The sequence below is a fragment of the Oryctolagus cuniculus genome, chromosome 2 (genome assembly GCF_051225735.1).
Source record: "Oryctolagus cuniculus isolate XC-2025 breed Fujian yellow rabbit chromosome 2, ASM5122573v1, whole genome shotgun sequence".
Taxonomy (NCBI): domain Eukaryota; kingdom Metazoa; phylum Chordata; class Mammalia; order Lagomorpha; family Leporidae; genus Oryctolagus; species Oryctolagus cuniculus.
This window is the reverse complement of record NC_142868.1, coordinates 197,364,972-197,381,102: the sequence shown is the minus strand read 5'-3', so window position 1 is coordinate 197,381,102 and position 16,131 is coordinate 197,364,972. Positions and strand designations below refer to the sequence as shown.

The following is a 16,131-nucleotide window of genomic DNA, read 5'->3' as shown; positions in this document are numbered from 1 at the left end:
TAACAGGTGTTCCCAGTCCCCTCAGTCCCACTCCTCCCTTCTGGAATTATGGGCAGCCTGCGCGAGGAGCTGATGGATTTTGTTCCTGGCACCCCACACTAGCCTGATCGTCCCTGGAATGTGTGTGTGTGCCTCCATTTCGTGCTCTGGAGAAAAACCCTTGGAGGGTTTTCTCCACACTGCAAGAGAAATGACGGGGTGCCTCTGCCTTCTCTTTTTCACTCTCCGTAGCTGGCCTGTTCTGTTGATTAGGGGTCCACAGCCATTTCATAGACCCCTGGGGATTCTCAGGCTTCAGTCTGCGTGAGACTTGCTGAACTGCAGATTCTGAGGCCAGTGTCAGGGATTGGCTCAGCAAGCCTGGTGGGTAAGCACCTTGTGGGGCTAGCGCTGTGTCGTAGCAGGTAAAGCCCCGGCCTGCAAGGCTGGCATCCCATATGAGTCCCAGCTGCTTCACTTCCGATCCAGCTCCCTGCTAATGCACCTGGGAAAGCAACAGAAGGTGGCCCAAGTGCTTGGGTCCCTGTACCCACCTGGGAGACCCCAAAGAAGCTCCTGGCTTCAGCCTGGCCCAGCCCCAGCCATTGTAGCCATTTGGGGAGTGAACCAGCAGATGGAAGATCAGTACCCCCCCCCCCCATCTCTCCCTCTCTCTGTGTAACTCTGGCTTTCAAATAAATAAAATAAAATAAATGTGCACCTTGCAAGTGCTTCTGACCAAGCCGGTGCTCCGAGCAGTGCCATGAGTCTTGCTGCTCTGCCTCAGTCTCCCTTTGTCGTTTCACCTGGTCCCTCCGACAGCTTGAGGTGGAAGCAGATCATTTATAACCAGAGGGCTGAGAAAACACCTTGCGGAACACTCCACATTTTAACCGTGGTTCTGCTAAGCCTCTTAGTCTACGTGACACAGCGGAGACTCCACACGTCTAGTGAAAACTCAGGCCCCATGAGAGCCACTGGGTTGTTTTGCAGATAACTGCATTTATTTTCTTTTCTCTTTAAGATTTATTTCTTTGAAAGGCAGAGTGACAGAAGGAGAAAAGGGAAAGAGGGAGACAGACATCTTCATCAGCTGATTCACTCCCTAAATGGCCACAGTGGCAGTGGCGGATGCTGAGCCAGCGGAAGCCAGGAGCCTCAGCCCCCTCCCGCTCTCCCCTGCTGGGTCATCAGCTGCTGCTGCGTTTGCTGGGAGCAGAGCAGCAGGGTTAGCACCAGCACCGGGGGATGCTGCTATCGCAGGCAGTGGCTTAGCCCACTGCGTCACAACACCAGCCCCAAGTGCGTTTTCTACAAGTCAAAATAAGACCGTCTACCGGTTAGTGTTTGATTATTATATATAGTTACCCATGTTTTAGAATCTTGTCCAAACGAAAGACTCCCTTCTCTGGGCTAAGGGCAGTGGGACAGAGACAAAAATGCTTCATTGCCTCTCGCTCTCTCAACACCACGCTGAGTAGCGGTGTGCCCGCCTGAGCCGGCAGTGCAGGGCCCTAGGAGCCTGGCTCAGCTGGACTGGGAGCAGATGTGGGTGGGTGGGCACAGAGGTGTACATGGCCAAGCCTACAAGGACAGTTGGGCCGCTGCCTCCTGTGATGGTGGTGGCAGGAGGTAGCAGTGCCCTGGGACAAAAATGGCATGCAGTGCTGCTGTCCCCTTGTAACGCTAACCTCCTTTGAGGCAGTACACAGAAGATTCCTCTGAGTCTTACACTGGAATCATTAACTAGTAATCCAGCGTGGTTTCCAGGCACAGGAGCCCTGAGCTTCGGATCCTACGGATGATACAGTTTCTCTTTGCTCAGTATATATTGTCCCCTGGAAGGGCATACCCATATATATATTGGTATTACATGTTTAATAGTTACTGTTTAATAACTGTATCTCTCCCCACGCCATATGATTCCTTTGCCAAAATTTAATGTAAGATAAAGGTAGTAGGGGCTGGCATTGTGGCGGAGCAGATAAAGCTACCTCTGGCAGCGCTGGGGTCCCATACAAGTGCCAGCTGTGTCCCGGCTGCTTCACTTCCTGTCCAGCTCCCTGCTGATGGCCTGGGAAAAGCAGCAGGAGGTGGCCCCAGTGCCTGGGGCCTTGCTACCCACATGGAAGATGCAGATGAAGTTCCTGGCTTCTGACTTCTGCCCAGCTCAAGCCCTGGTATTGTGGCCACTTGGGGAGTGAACCAGCAGACAGAAGATCTCTCTGTGTCTCCCTTTGTCTCTGTAACTCTGACTTTCACATAAATAAATAAATCTTTTAATATATATATGTGATAAAGGTGGATATTACCAAGTAGTATAGATTTTGAATGTTTGTAGATTTTATCTATGTTCAACTTTTAAAAATTTTTAGTTTTATTACACTTTAATTATGACCTCTTTAATATGTTGCTTTTTCTCCTTTAGACGGGGGTTAGGTTCCTTTTATGCTTTACAAAACACGTGTGCATAAGTTTGCATTTGGACAGTTTCTAAGGGCGTGGTTCAGTGACGTCAGGTGTATCCACACTGTTGCCCAGCCCTCAGCCCCTCTGTCTCCACACCTTTTTCATCTTCCCAATTCTGTATCCATTAAGTATTTTTTAAATGTGTTTGAGAGAGGGCCAGCGCCGTGGCTCACTAGGCTAATCCTCCGCCTTGTGCCGCCGGCACGCCAGGTTCTAGTCCCGGTCGGGGCGCCGGATTCTGTCCCGGTTGCCCCTCTTCCTGGCCAGCTCTCTGCTGTGGCTAGGGAGTGCAGTGGAGGATGGCCCAAGTGCTTGGGCCCTGCACCCCATGGAAGACCAGGATAAGTACCTGGCTCCTGCCATCAGATCAGCACGGTGCGCCGGCCGCAGCGCGCCGGCCACGGCGGCCATTGGAGGGTGAACCAACGGCAAAGGAAGACCTTTCTCTCTGCCTCTCTCTCTCACTGTCCACTCTGCCTCTCAAAAAAAAAAAAAAATGTGCTTGAGAGAAACATCAGATTACTTTCTTTCTTTTCTTTTTTTAAAGATTCATTTATTTCTTTGAAAGACAGTTACAGAGAGGCAGAGGCAGAGATAGAAGTCTTCCATCTGCTGGTTCACTCCCCAGATGGCCACAACCCCTGGAGCTGCACCAATCCGAAGCCAGGATCCAGGAGCTTCCTCCTGGTCTTCCACTTGAGTGCAGGGGCTCAAGGACTTGGGCCATCCTCTACTGCTTTCCCAGGCCATAGCAAAGAGCTGGATTGGAAGTGGAGCAGCTGGGACTTGAACCAGCGCCCACATGGGATGCCAGTACCGCATGTGGCAGTTTACCCACTGTGCCATAGCACTGGCCCCGTATAGCCATTAAATTTTTTAAATTTATTTTTTATTTTTTCCATTAAATATTAAATATTAACTTCCCATTCCCCACTTGCCCCAACGCCGGCAAATATCATTCTCCTTTCTGTCTCTCTGAAGGTGACTGCTCTAGGTGTCCAGCATAAGTCAGGCTGTACAGTATTTGTCCTGTGTGTCAGGCTTACTTGGCATCAGGTCTTTAAGGATCATCCATGTTGGAGCTTAGCTCAGAATTTCATTCTTTTTAAAGGATGAATGCTATTCCATGTATGGGGATACCACATTTGCTTGTTTCCACTTTTTAGCTATTGTGCTGTTTCTTGCTTTTTAAAACTCATATTGTACTAATGAGTATTTCCCTAAGTCACTGAACAGCCTAAGAAAGCACATTTTATTGTTTTTTAAAATTTGCTTTATTTACTTGAAAGAGTCACACACACACACACACACACACACACAGAGACAGAGAGAGAGAAGGAGGGAGAGGTAGAAGGAGATTCCAAATCCATTGGTTCATTCCCCAAATGTCCATGATGATCGGGCTGGGCCAGGCTGAAGCCAGGAGCACCATCTGGGTCTCCCATGTGGGTGGCAGAGGCCCAAGTACTTGAGCTATCTTGCGTTGCCTTCCCAGGCACATTAGCAGGGAGCCGGATTGGAAGCAGAGCAGCTGGGACTTGAACCCGCACTCCAGAATAGGATGCTGACATAAAACCTACCCAGACAACGCATCTCAGTCGCTGCTCAATATGATGCATGTAGTTTATGTCTAACAAGGGAGGATGGATTCACAGAAGGGAGTATTTTCCAGTCACGCAAAATTATGTTTTCACAGGCTATCTCAAAATATTAGAAAATTCTCATAAAATCTTAGGTGAAAATTCGGGAGCTGAAACTATATATCTAATTCAGCTTGTACGAAACTCTCAGAGTGGAGCTTAGCCTAAGAGCAATATAAATATTGGAGGGATTTAAGTAGGGGAGGGACGTATCAGGTTTGCATTCTAAAATCTCTCTGTGGCTACTCATTGCAAAGGGCAAACACAGATTTAAGGCTGCTGTTAGGAGGTTGGTCATTCCGGGAGGGGATGGAAGTAGAAATGGAAAGAAAGAGGGGCCTCTAATATTTATACTGCTACCCTAATATATGCCACGGTGCCAGCCCCATTTTAAAGAAATGCGTATATTGGGGTAGTATTTCATTGTTTGAGCAGATTTGCTGTATGTCATCGTGAGACAGGCTGCGTGGCAGTCTTCTGTACCCATACCCATACCCTTACCCCGTACCTTTGTCAGGGGTTTTTCCCCATGCCTTGTCATTGCATAATGGCTGCATTTAACCAAGTGAAATTTCCGAGAGAAATATTCATTCCTTCAGTTGGTTCCCCATACCTTCACGTGTTAGAAGATGGGTGAGATGTAACAACTCGGGATTTCAATGCCTGCATGCTCAAAGTGGGAAACAGATTTTTGCAAAGACTAAGGAAGAACATTTTAACAAGTAGACACATTAAAAATAGCGTGACTGCCTTCCGAGAAGGTGTTGGGCTCCCATTGCTGGAGGTTTCCCAGAAGGACCAGACATCCTCTTGCTAGGAATTTTGTAGGGGTGGATCAGTTACTTAAGGACTTCCTAGCTGCATGGGCTGGTAACTGTTTCTTCCATGCTGGTAGGGTTTGAAGCAGCTCTGCTACATGGAGTAGTTCACTTAACTGCTATTATCTTTCCCTTCTTTTTTTCTTTTTCTCTTTTTACACGTTTTATGTAGGTAAAATAGACATCAGATATACAGCAGGACAGAAGTTCCTGGTCACAGTCGCACCCCAGCTGTGCTGGGAGTAGTGTTGCCAGCCCCTCTTCCCGTTGCTGCCCACCCACCCTGGGCAAGGCCAGTAAATATTGTATGAGCCGAGTAAAATTGTAGTGGCTTTCAAAGTTAGTATTATGATTTAAAATCGCTATGTTAGATTAGTCAGGACTTACAGATATTTTCCCCCCTCATTTTTTTCCTCATTCTAGATTTTATTCAATGAATATGTATTATTTTAAAAGTGAGAAAATATTGTTAAAAATAAATTATGTTGTGTGAATCATTGCCCTGATTACCTCTTTTATTTCAGTCGTGGCCTGACTATGAAGATATCTACAAAAAGATGATTGAAATTGCCATATTCTTAGATTTGCCTCGTTTTCCAGACATAACTGAAGACTGCTACCTCCACCCCAACATCTTGGTCATGAAGTACCTGATGGAAGTCAACCTCCCTGGTGAGTGAGTGGTGTGACGTGCACAGACGGGGTCTGCAGCCTGGAGCTTCGTTGCAAAGTCCTCCCGTACAGGAATTCAGATCATTGAATTGGCCAAAGGCACGCTGTTCAGGAATCAAATTCTATTTTGGGCAGGAGATTTGTGCCTGAGAAGACAGTTTTGTTTTTGTAGCAAATGTGCTGAGTGCAGGTAAAGTGGCAGATGTTTCGGTGTGTGTCGTTGGTGACCTAATCCGCCCCACCCAAAGCAAAGCACCAGCGGTGTCGTTACATAATGAACTTGAAGAGAATGCCAGCCACTGATCTGGGGACATCTTTGTTGTATAGTCACGTACGCTACCTCCAGTCCCTAAGAGAGATGGAGAGGGCAGCCTGGTCAGAGCAGAACAGGCTCTGTAGGGTGTGGAGACAGTGTGGAGACAGCCTCGCCGTACCTGTTCACGGTGGCGAGACACAGGGAACGTCGATGGAATCTGTGATGGAATCCAGTCCGGAATTTCTTGCTGGACGAGAAAAGTGAGCAGACACAGCAGGGTGTGACTGTGTCATCACTAAGCAGCACCAAGTGTGCGGTTGTGTTTTTAATGGGAGAAGAAAGGCATACTTACCTGTTACGCAAAAAACAGTATACAAAACCGTGTACATGAACTGTAACATAAATAGAAATATACGTACAAATATAAATATCAAATCTATAATCTTTAAAGCTTTTAGGGCTGGCGCTGTGGCACAGCACTGGTTAAAACCCTGGTTAAAGCCCTGGCCTGAAGCACCAGAGTCCCATTTGGGCAATGCTTCTAGTCCCGGCTGTTCTTCTTCTGATCCAGCTCTCTGCTATGGCCTGGGAAAGCAGTAGAAGATGGCCCAAGTCCTTGGGCCCCTGCACCCACATGGGAGTCCAGGAAGAAGCTCCTGGCTCCTGGATTAGTATTAGCACAGCTGTGGCTGTTGTGGCCATCTGGGGAGTGAACCAGCGGATGGAAGACCTCTCTCTCTCTCTCTCTCTGTCTCTTCTTCTCTCTGTGTAACTCTGATTTTCAAGTAAATAAATAAATCTTTAAAAAAAAAAAAAAAAGAAATTTGGGCCCACTGCTGTGGTGTAGAATGTTAAACCTCCACCTGCAGTGTTGGCATCCAATATGGGCATTGGTTCAAGTCCCAGCTGTTCTGCTTCTGATCCAGCTCCCTGCTGATGTGCCTGGGAAAGCAACAGCAGATGGCCCAAGTGCTTGGTCCCCTCACCCACGTGGGAGACCTGGAAGAAGCCCCTGACTCCTGGCTTTGGCCTGGCCAAGCTGCAGCCATTGCTACCTTTTGGGGAGTGAACCAGCAGATGAAAGATCTCTCTTCCCCTTCCTCTCTGTCTGCCTCTGGTTCTCCTTCTCTGTAACTCTTTCAAATAACTAAATGAATGTTAAAAAAAATAAATTTTAATTTTTACTCAGGGTATTCACAGTATATTCACTTACTCTTATCTCACCTCAGTGTATCCTCACCATAAGCCCATTTTACAAGTGAAGGAACTAGATAAGTGGCTGTAATCCAGAATTACAAAGCTACTGATTGGGAACCTAAATATAGGTTCAAGGTCTCCTGGTTCCAAGACCCCTGGTGTTCTAGCTTGAGTGACAGCTGCATGTCATTTCTTAAGAAAGCAGTTCCTCTGGTTAAACACAGGGTGAGGGCCTCAGGCTGCTAGCCAGGGTGTGTGCATTCCGCGAGCAGCACTTGGCCTTCCAGGAAAGCCAGTTTCAGGAAAGGGCACCTTGCTGTAGAAACACAGACAAGAGAACACTGATAGATGTGCCTGTTGGTTAGGGACTGAGGTGTCCTGCAAACAGTAGATGTTTTAGAAGTCAAAACTGGAAAAGGTATGCCTTGCCAACGTTTTACCATTCATTTTTCTATTCTTTTTGTTGTTGTTGTTGACAGGCAGAGTTAGTGAGAGAGAGACAGAGAGAAAGGTCTTTCTTCTATCGCTTCACCCCCCAAATGGCCGCTACGGCCGGCGCGCTGCACCGATCCGAAGCCAGGAGCCAGATGCTTCTTCCTGGTCTCCCATGGGGTGCAGGGCCCAAGCACTTGGGCCATCCTCCACTGCACTCCTGGGCCACAGCAGAGGGCTGTCCTGGAAGAGGAGCAACCGGGACAGAATCCAGTGCCCCAACCGGGACTAGAACCTGGTGTGCCAGCGCCGCAGGCAGAGGATTAGCCTATTGAGCCGCGGGGCCGGCCTATTTATTTATTTATTTATTTGAAAGGCAGAGTTACAGAGGCAGAGGAACAAAGAAAGAGGTCTTTTATCCGCTGGTTCACTCCCCCGATGGCTGCAAAGGCTGGAGCTGCGCCCATCTGAAACCAGGAGCTTCTTCTGGGTCTCCCACACGGGTGCAGGGGCCCAAGGACTTGGGCCATCTTCCACTGCTTTCCCAGACCATAGTAGAGAGCTGGATTGGAAGTGGAGCAGCCGGGACTGGAACCAGCACCCATATGGGATGCCAGCACTGCAGGTGGCGGCTTTACCCGCTGTGCCAACAGCGCCAGCCCCTAGAGTGTCATATTTTAAGATAAAAGTTATGGTATAGAGGCCGGCACTGTGGCACAGCGGGTTAAAGTCCTGGCCTGAAGCGCTGGCATCCCATATGGGTGTCAGTTTTAGTTCCGGCTGCTCCTCTTCCGATCCAGCTCTCTGCTACGGCCTTGGAAAGCAGTGAAAGATGGCCCAAGAGCTTGGGCCCCTGCATCCATGTGGGAGACCCAGAGGAGGCTCCTGGCTCCTGGATTCAGATCGGCGTGGCTCTGGCCGTTGCAGCCATCTGGGGAGTGAACCTGCAGGTGGAAGACCTCTCTCTGTCTCTACTTCTTTCTGTAACTCTTTCGAATAGATCTTAAAAAAAAAGAGTTATGGTATATACATTGGTGTGGTCTAATTAGCCAAAAAATTTAATGTATGTCTTACTGTTTTGTTCTTCAACAGATGAAATGCAGGGTTTAACCTGCCAAGTAGTGAAAATGACTGGAATAGGAGAGGTGGATTTCCTGACGTTTGATCCTATCGCTAAAATGGCAAAGACTGTTAAATATGATGTACAAGCTGTGGCTGTCATTGTAGTGGCACTGAAACTGCTCTTTTTATTGGATGACAATGTGGAATGGTGAGTGTGTGTTAGTTTTACAACAAGTAATACTTTTCTGTGGTGATCTTGATTTTTAATAAAAGATAAGGAAAAAGCTTTTTTGTTGCTTTTACCTAATTATTTAAAGTAAAGGAATGCTTGTGGCGTCCACACAGAAAGTGGAGCCACTCCGTAGTCACAGGATGTTGACTGGTACTCTGTGGTAACAATTATTCTTACATAATCTTTGACTCAGCTTGGTGTTGGTTGTTGCATCCTGTTTTATTCCTGTTATTCTGTAGGCAGCAGTATTTCTCATTGTTCCACTGATTCCTGAGCTTTAAAATATCCCCTAAGCTTTGAGGATCACTTATGTCGTCTGCCTGCAGACCGCTGGCACTGTGCGTGTCTCAAAGGTCATGGAAATTAAAGGAGTCTGTCCCTCCCCAGTGTCAGTACAGAGTGACGCTGCTCACCACGTCTGTGCTTGGTTCTCCTCCAAACTTGACATCAGTTTCAAGTACTATTTTGTACTTCTCTTTCAGAAGCATTCAGAATTTAACTGCCCAAATACATGTTTTCTAAATAGATTGACTTGGGGCCGGCGCCGTGGCTCACTTGGTTAATCCTCCACCTGAGGCGCCGGCATCCCATATGGGCGCTGGTTCTAGTCCCGGCTGCCTCTCTTCCAGTCCAGCTCTCTGCTGTGGCCCGGGAGGGCAGTGGAGGATGGCCCAAGTGCTTGGGCCCTGCACCCCATGGGAGACCAGAGGAGGCACCTGGCTCCTGGCTTTGGATCGGCGCAGCACCAACCGTGGTGGCCATTTGGGGGATGAACCAGTGGAAAAAGGAAGACCTTTCTCTCTGTCTGTCTCTCTCACTAACTCTGCCTGTAAAAAAAAAAAAAAAAAAAAAATTAAATAGATTGACTTACTCATTGTTGTCTCCAGGTCTTTGTCTGATCTTGCTGAAGACTATAATGAAGACCACCAAGGTACTTAATCTTTCATCAATCAGATTCAAAGAGACTATAAACGATAAATTAAAAGCTACAGTAAATTCAGCGGGGAACTTGGGACAATCTGCACTTAGATGTACCCAAGTGCACAACTCATGCCTTGTGCCAGGGATGTCTCGTTGTTTCTCTGGGCTGCTAAGAAACTTGAGTGACTTCAGCTGTGTGGAGAGCGGCCTGCGTGTCGTTCTCAGCCGCTGCTGGCCAGGCGCACTGGGCCGTGGGCCTGCTGCTGGCGCCTTTGTGGCCGTCCTGCCTGTTCCGATGCTTCAGCGTGCTCCTGCTGGTCCCTCTCTCTGAAGTGCTGTCTCCCTCTTAGCTCCCACTCCCCGTCTGTCCCTGAACACCCCCTTCACTCCTCGAGAGGGAGCATAAAGATCACTCTTTTTCCTGCTCTTCACACCCGCCTGCTAGAACCTGCTTCCCCTCTTCCTAAATCAGAACAATCACTCTGGCCTCGTCACTCCTGTCCAGACTTCTACTACTCAGTGTTTAGACTCTGAGTTGTAACCAGTGGCCTAGGTGTCACTCTGCCTATTAGATCGTGCATTTTCGTAAAGTGCATAGGAGAATTCTGGTGCACAGTGAGTGCCTGACACTGATGGGTAGTGGTGCGGACCCGCGGGGAAGGCCACATCCTTGTTTTTAAGTGTATCTGCAGGGTCTAGCGTAGTAACTGGCCCGAGCACCGCGAGCAAAGCTTTGCAAATGGCTGCATTCTTACAGTCATTCCAGTTGCTTAATCCTCTCTAGGATCTCACTTTCATTGGATTTAGGGTCTTAAGTTTAGTGGTGAGAACCATTTTGCTTGTTCTTTCCAGAATATGTGCAGATGAAATACTTCTCCCTGCAGATCGCTCATGTTGGCGTCTGCAAGGGTGAGAGGTGGAACCGAGGGCCTTGTCCCTTCTAGTGCTGAAGGATTACCCTGGCCGGCACGCTGCTGCGTCTCCCTCAGAGGCCGCAGAGGAGCTGTGCTGATAGCGGGCTGGGCCTGCTGCCTGCACTGTCTCTGCCCCCCCCCCCGCCCCCACCTCACTGATGAGGGGCTGAGCCTCAGAGAAGGTGAGGCTGAGTCCAGGTCAGAGAACCTCGAGTTTCTCGGTCTAGTTTTCCTCTGTCCTCGTCATTCTTCGGTGGTCTCCTCTCTCCGGTGGCTGTGTGCTTTACAAGCCTGTTTTGGGTTAGGTGATGATTATATTGACCAGCTGAAAAAAATTGTTAATTAGACATTGAAAGGGGCGATTTTTATTAGCGAATAATTCCCTTTGTGCTTGACTGCTTTCAGTCCTGTTGTCTCCCTAACCTCTGCGTCTTGAACACACACTCACCCCACCTGTGATCTTTGGGTTAGGGTTAGGAAGAACAGGAGTAGGAGCTGACAGAACTGAGAGGCTGGGTTCAGCTGTTCTGTCCATTCCACAGTTGCAGGTTGTCATACGTGTTGGCACACCACCGCAGGCCGGGCCATACTGCTGAGTGTTAGGGAGGAGGAGGCCTACTTGTAGGTTGAAAAAGTCTGTTTCGGCCGGCGCCGCGGCTCACTAGGCTAATCCTCCGCCTAGCGGCGCCTGCACACCGGGTTCTAGTCCCGGTCAGGGCGCCGGATTCTGTCCCGGTTACCCCTCTTCCAGGCCAGCTCTCTGCTGTGGCCCGGGAGTGCAGTGGAGGATGGCCCAAGTGCTTGGGCCCTGCACCCCATGGGAGACCAGGAAAAGCACCTGGCTCCTGGCTCCTGCCATCGGATCAGCGCGGTGCGCCGGCCGCAGCGCGCCGGCCGCGGCGGCCATTGGAGGGTGAACCAACGGCAAAGGAAGACCTTTCTCTCTGTCTCTCTCTCTCACTGTCCACTCTGCCTGTCAAAAAAAAAAAAAGTCTGTTTCTAGGAGACACCGATTCCTGGATTAAAAAGGTGGCTTCAGGATAACAAGGTGGAACCACCCTATAGGGAGGAAACTTAGACGAGGGAGTGTGACAGGTGCTTGGGAGAATCATGAGTGTGGAGACAGCGACTCGCTCGTCATGTCCAAGATCTACTATGTAAACATTAGTTATAGGAATGAACGAAAATTCAAATGAACCACGTTTATTAGGTTTATTGGCTAATCACAGATTCCATTTCTTTCAGATAAGCCATGGTTTGATTTCAGAAAGTGGTACCAAGTTATGAAGAAAACCGTTGATGAGAAAAAACAAAAACGGGAGGAAGCCAGGGCAAAGTAAGTGACGTGTCCTGCCTCGCGGGTCTGGCCCCGTGTTTCTGCCTGACTTTACGTGGGCAGGCGGGGTTGCACCGGCAGACAGCGCTGTGTCGTTGCTTCTCCAGGAAGAGGAGCCCGACTTCTGATTGGTTTTTCTTTTTGTTAGTATTAACTGTTAACTAATATTGGTTATTATTATTAACTATTATCTAACCTCTGCATTTGATTTGGATTGTGCCAGTGTCTGTGTTCCAGGATCCAATCCAGGGTACAAATTGAACAAATTTGACTTTAAATGCAAATTTAACATTATAATTTGCACAAGTCTTGCCTGGATTCTGATACTCCTGCCTCCTTCCCTTTGGTCATTTCCCATGTGTGCGTCCTAACATCACAGAGATTAGAATGTCACATGTGTAGTCTTTGGGTCTGTCATCGGAATGCTTCCCACTCCCCAGACAGAGGTCCTGTGGAAATCAAGACAGAGGAAAGCAGGCGGTGAGTGTGTGTGATGCCCTCGGCCCCTCTGACCTCCTCTGCACGGGCTCCCCCACAGCAGCCTGGGAAGACAGCTTGGGGACAGATGGGGCTGGGTTTGAATCCTGACTGTGTTTCCCATTAGGCTGACTTCACCTCTTAGCCTTAGTGGACAGAAGCTGAGTTAACTTGAAATTTTTTATTTTTATTTATTTTTAATTTTTTTAATTTTTTTTATTTTTTGACAGGCAGAGTGGACAGTGAGAGAGAGAGAGACAGAGAGAAAGGTCTTCATTTGCCGTTGGTTCACCCTCCAATGGCCGCCGCGGCCGGCGCACCACACTGATCCAATGCCAGGAGCCAGGTGCTTCTCCTGGTCTCCCATGGGGTGCAGGACCCAAGTACTTGGGCCATCCTCCACTGCACTCCCGGGCCACAGCAGAGAGCTGGCCTGGAAGAGGGGCAACCGGGACAGAAGCCGGTGCCCTGACCGGGACTAGAACCCGGTCTGCCGGTGCCACAAGGCGGAGGATTAGCCTAGTGAGCCGTGGCGCCGGCCTTAACTTGAAATTTTTAAACACCGTATCTTATATAATACAGAATCTATTTCCATTGATTTCTGATTAGAACAATTGTATTCTCAGAGTTTTGAGTCTCTATGCAATTTTGAAAAATTTAACAACTATTTTATGTAAATTTTCTAATTTAATAGTACCAGTTTGATAGGTAATTTTATATCCTTTGAGGAAAAAACTCAAGATTCGGGCCAGCGCCACGGCTCACTAGGCTAATCCTCCACCTTGCGGCGCTGGCACACCGGGTTCTAGTCCCAGTTGGGGCACCGGATTCTGTCCCAGTTGCCCCTCTTCCAGGCCAGCTCTCTGCTTTGGCCAGGGAGTGCAGTGGAGGATGGCCCAAGTGCTTGGGCCCTGCACCCGCATGGGAGACCAGGAGAAGCACCTGGCTCCTGCCATCGGATCAGTGCAGTGCGCTGGACGCAGCACGCCAGATGCAGGGGCTATTGGAGGATGAACCAACGGCAAAGAAAGACCTTTCTCTCTCTCTCACTGTCCACTCTGCCTGTCAAAAAAAAAAAAAAAAAAAAAAAAAAAAAAAAAACCAACTCAAGATTCCCCATAATAATTTGTTGAGCTCCAATTTCCTTATCCATGAAGTAATAATAATAATTGTTACTTATTTACTGAATTAGAGCCACTTTCAAGTTCCAGCATAGAACCAGATAGTTTTCCTCTGTGTCTCAGAGAGCTTGTAAAGGGGACACAGGCTCTCAGGGGGAGTGAGGCCCTCGGGGAGGCAGACTCCGGCCAGGGGAGTGACAGGTTCCCTGCAGTGGGGTCTGATGCACAGGCAGGGGGACGGGCGGGGTGCCCAGGAGGGGTCCTTCCGCCTCCTGGTCAGAGAAAGAGCGGCTCGCAGTCAGCGGCCCGCAGTGGGTTCAAGCGTAATAGCAAAAGCACGTTTGTTCTGTGGCTCTAGGCCATGCTGGAGGAACAGCCTTTGTTTTGTGGTGCCCGCTGGGGTAGGCCTGGCTAGTCTGAGGGCAGGAGTTCAGGGCCCTGCTGTGCAGGCATCTCAGTGTGAAAAGCACTCCTGAGCTCAGTTCAGATTACACTATTAGAATCAGGAGCACATGTAAGGCTTACTGACCTATAGCTAGTGTAAGAACTAGGCTTACTAACTTACTACCTTTTCCCCTAAAGTAAGAGGAGACTTTAGAAACCACAGAAAGTCAGTCTAGTTACAAAATGGCATTTTCCAAGGAAGCCTGCTGCAGACTGATGTACAAACAAGTGTAAGTCACTGCCCACCCTTTTTTTTTTTTTTTTTAATTTGAAAGTCAGAGAAAGATGTAGAGACAGAGAGAGAGATCTTCCATCCGCTGGTTCACAGGTGGCCACAATGGCTGGAGCTGCGCCAATCTGAAGCCAGGAGCCAGGAACCTCCTCCGGGTCTCCCACACGGATGCAGGGGCCCAAGCACTTGGGCCATCTTCTGCTGCTTTCCCAGGCCATAGCAGAGGGCTGGACCGGAAGAGGAGCAGCCAGGACTAGAACTGACGCCCAAATGGGACGCTGGCACTTCAGGCCAGGGCTTCAACCCACTGTGCCACAGCGCCGGCCCCACCGCCCACTCTTAACCGCGAAGCCCTTGTGTGTGCTCTTCACCTGCCATTTCATCCTACCCCACCGCCATTCTGCCTCTAGTTTCTTGTTTTTCTCTCTAGATATCGTCTTCCATGTAGTCAGATAAAAATCATTAAGACATTTCTGTAGCTCTGGCTTACTCTGCGTGAGATCATGGAAGATCACTACTAAACAAGAGCTGAAACCCTAAGAACACCGTAAGAGGCTACTTTGTGACTTCTACTTGTTATTGAAAATGTTGAGAACAACATGGAAGTGAATTAAAAACCATATGCAGAAAATCCCTGGGGCCAGCGCTGTGGCATAAAGGGTAAAAGCCACTACCTGCAGCACCAGCATCCTATATGGGCACTGGTTCGAGTCCCAGCTGCTCCACTTCTGATCCAGCTCCCAGCTAACGCACCTGGGAAAGCAGCGGAAGGTGGCCCAAAGTAGGAAGAACCCCCTGGCTCCTGACTTTGGATAGGCCCGGCTCTGGCCGTTGCAGCCGTTTGGGGAGTGAGCCAGCAGATGGAAAATTTCTCTCTCTGTCTCTCCCTTTCTCTCTCTCTCTTTAACTCTGCCTTTCAAATAAAAAAATAAATAAATATTAAAAAAAAAAAATCCCAGCAACCTTTTGGCTTAGGCAGGCATTTCTCAAATATGACACCAAAAACATGGTCAATAAAAGAAAATTGACTTCCTAAGGTGTAAGAACCTTTGCTCCTCAAAAGACATTTAAGGGAATAAGAAGCCACAGGCTGGGAGAAATTATGGCAGGGCACATGTCTGATAAGAGATTTGTATTGAGAATATATAAAAAATTCTCGTACAATGAGAAAGCAACTCAATTTTGTCAAATGGACAAAAGGTTTATTAGACCGAAGATTTGTATATGTAGATGGCACACAGAAGTTGCTTGACATTATTGGTAAAGAATGCAAATGAAAGCCACAGTGAGAAATCTTTACACATCAATTAGATGCCTTAAAACAAAGGCGAACAGAAGCAAAAACTGGCCATACCAAGTGTGGGGATGAAAGTTAGGCAGTTTATCCTCATAGAGTTGGAAATGCACTTACTACGGCAGTTTCCACTCCTAGGTGTTTACTCAAGTGAAGTGGAAACTCAGATTCACATAGAATTCATGTGGAGATGTTATAGTGCCTTCATTCCTACTTGCCTAAAGCAAGCGACAGCCTAGACGTCCTTCCACTAGGAAGCGGATGGGCCTCAGCCTGTGCATAGGTAGAATACCATCCCACAACGCAGAGAAACAAGCCGCTGATGCAGGCAGGTACCTCTGCCGAATAAACGACTCAGAAGGTTCCAAGTATTGTTATTCCACTTATGTTACACTCTGGAAAACTGAATTTGGAGAGGCAGAGAAAGAGCGGTGGTTGTCTGGGACCAAGGGTAAGGAGGGGAATTGACTTCCACTGTGTGGGGGAGGCTTTCCAGAATAAAGGAGCTGTTCTGTATGTCATGATGGTGATCACACAGCTGGATATGTTTGTCAGCGCTGGCAGAGCCACTGAAAATGGTGACTTCTCCATGTACATTATGCCTCAACTTTTTAAAAGATTCATCTATTTATTTG

At 48.4% G+C, this 16,131-nt stretch overlaps 1 protein-coding gene across 10 annotated transcripts in view; it reads left to right on the top strand.

The window, feature by feature from the left end:
- TAF1B (TATA-box binding protein associated factor, RNA polymerase I subunit B) overlaps positions 1–16,131 on the top strand; it is a 69,578-nt gene that overhangs the window by 45,254 nt on the left and 8,193 nt on the right. For 8 of the 10 annotated variants that reach the window (XR_016229558.1, XR_016229556.1, XR_016229561.1 and 5 more), the window contains 4 exons: positions 5,431–5,578; positions 8,556–8,733; positions 9,645–9,688; positions 11,838–11,928. Coding sequence is in view for 3 of the 10 variants with exons in the window: in XM_008249995.5 (XP_008248217.3) it covers positions 5,431–5,578; positions 8,556–8,733; positions 9,645–9,688; positions 11,838–11,928 (461 nt within the window). In the remaining 7 variants the exon portion in view is untranslated. Of the gene's footprint in view, positions 1–5,430; positions 5,579–8,555; positions 8,734–9,644; positions 9,689–11,837; positions 11,929–12,307; positions 12,409–16,131 lie in introns of all 10 variants that reach the window. The other 2 variants (XR_016229560.1, XR_016229559.1) reach the window with 1 other exon arrangement.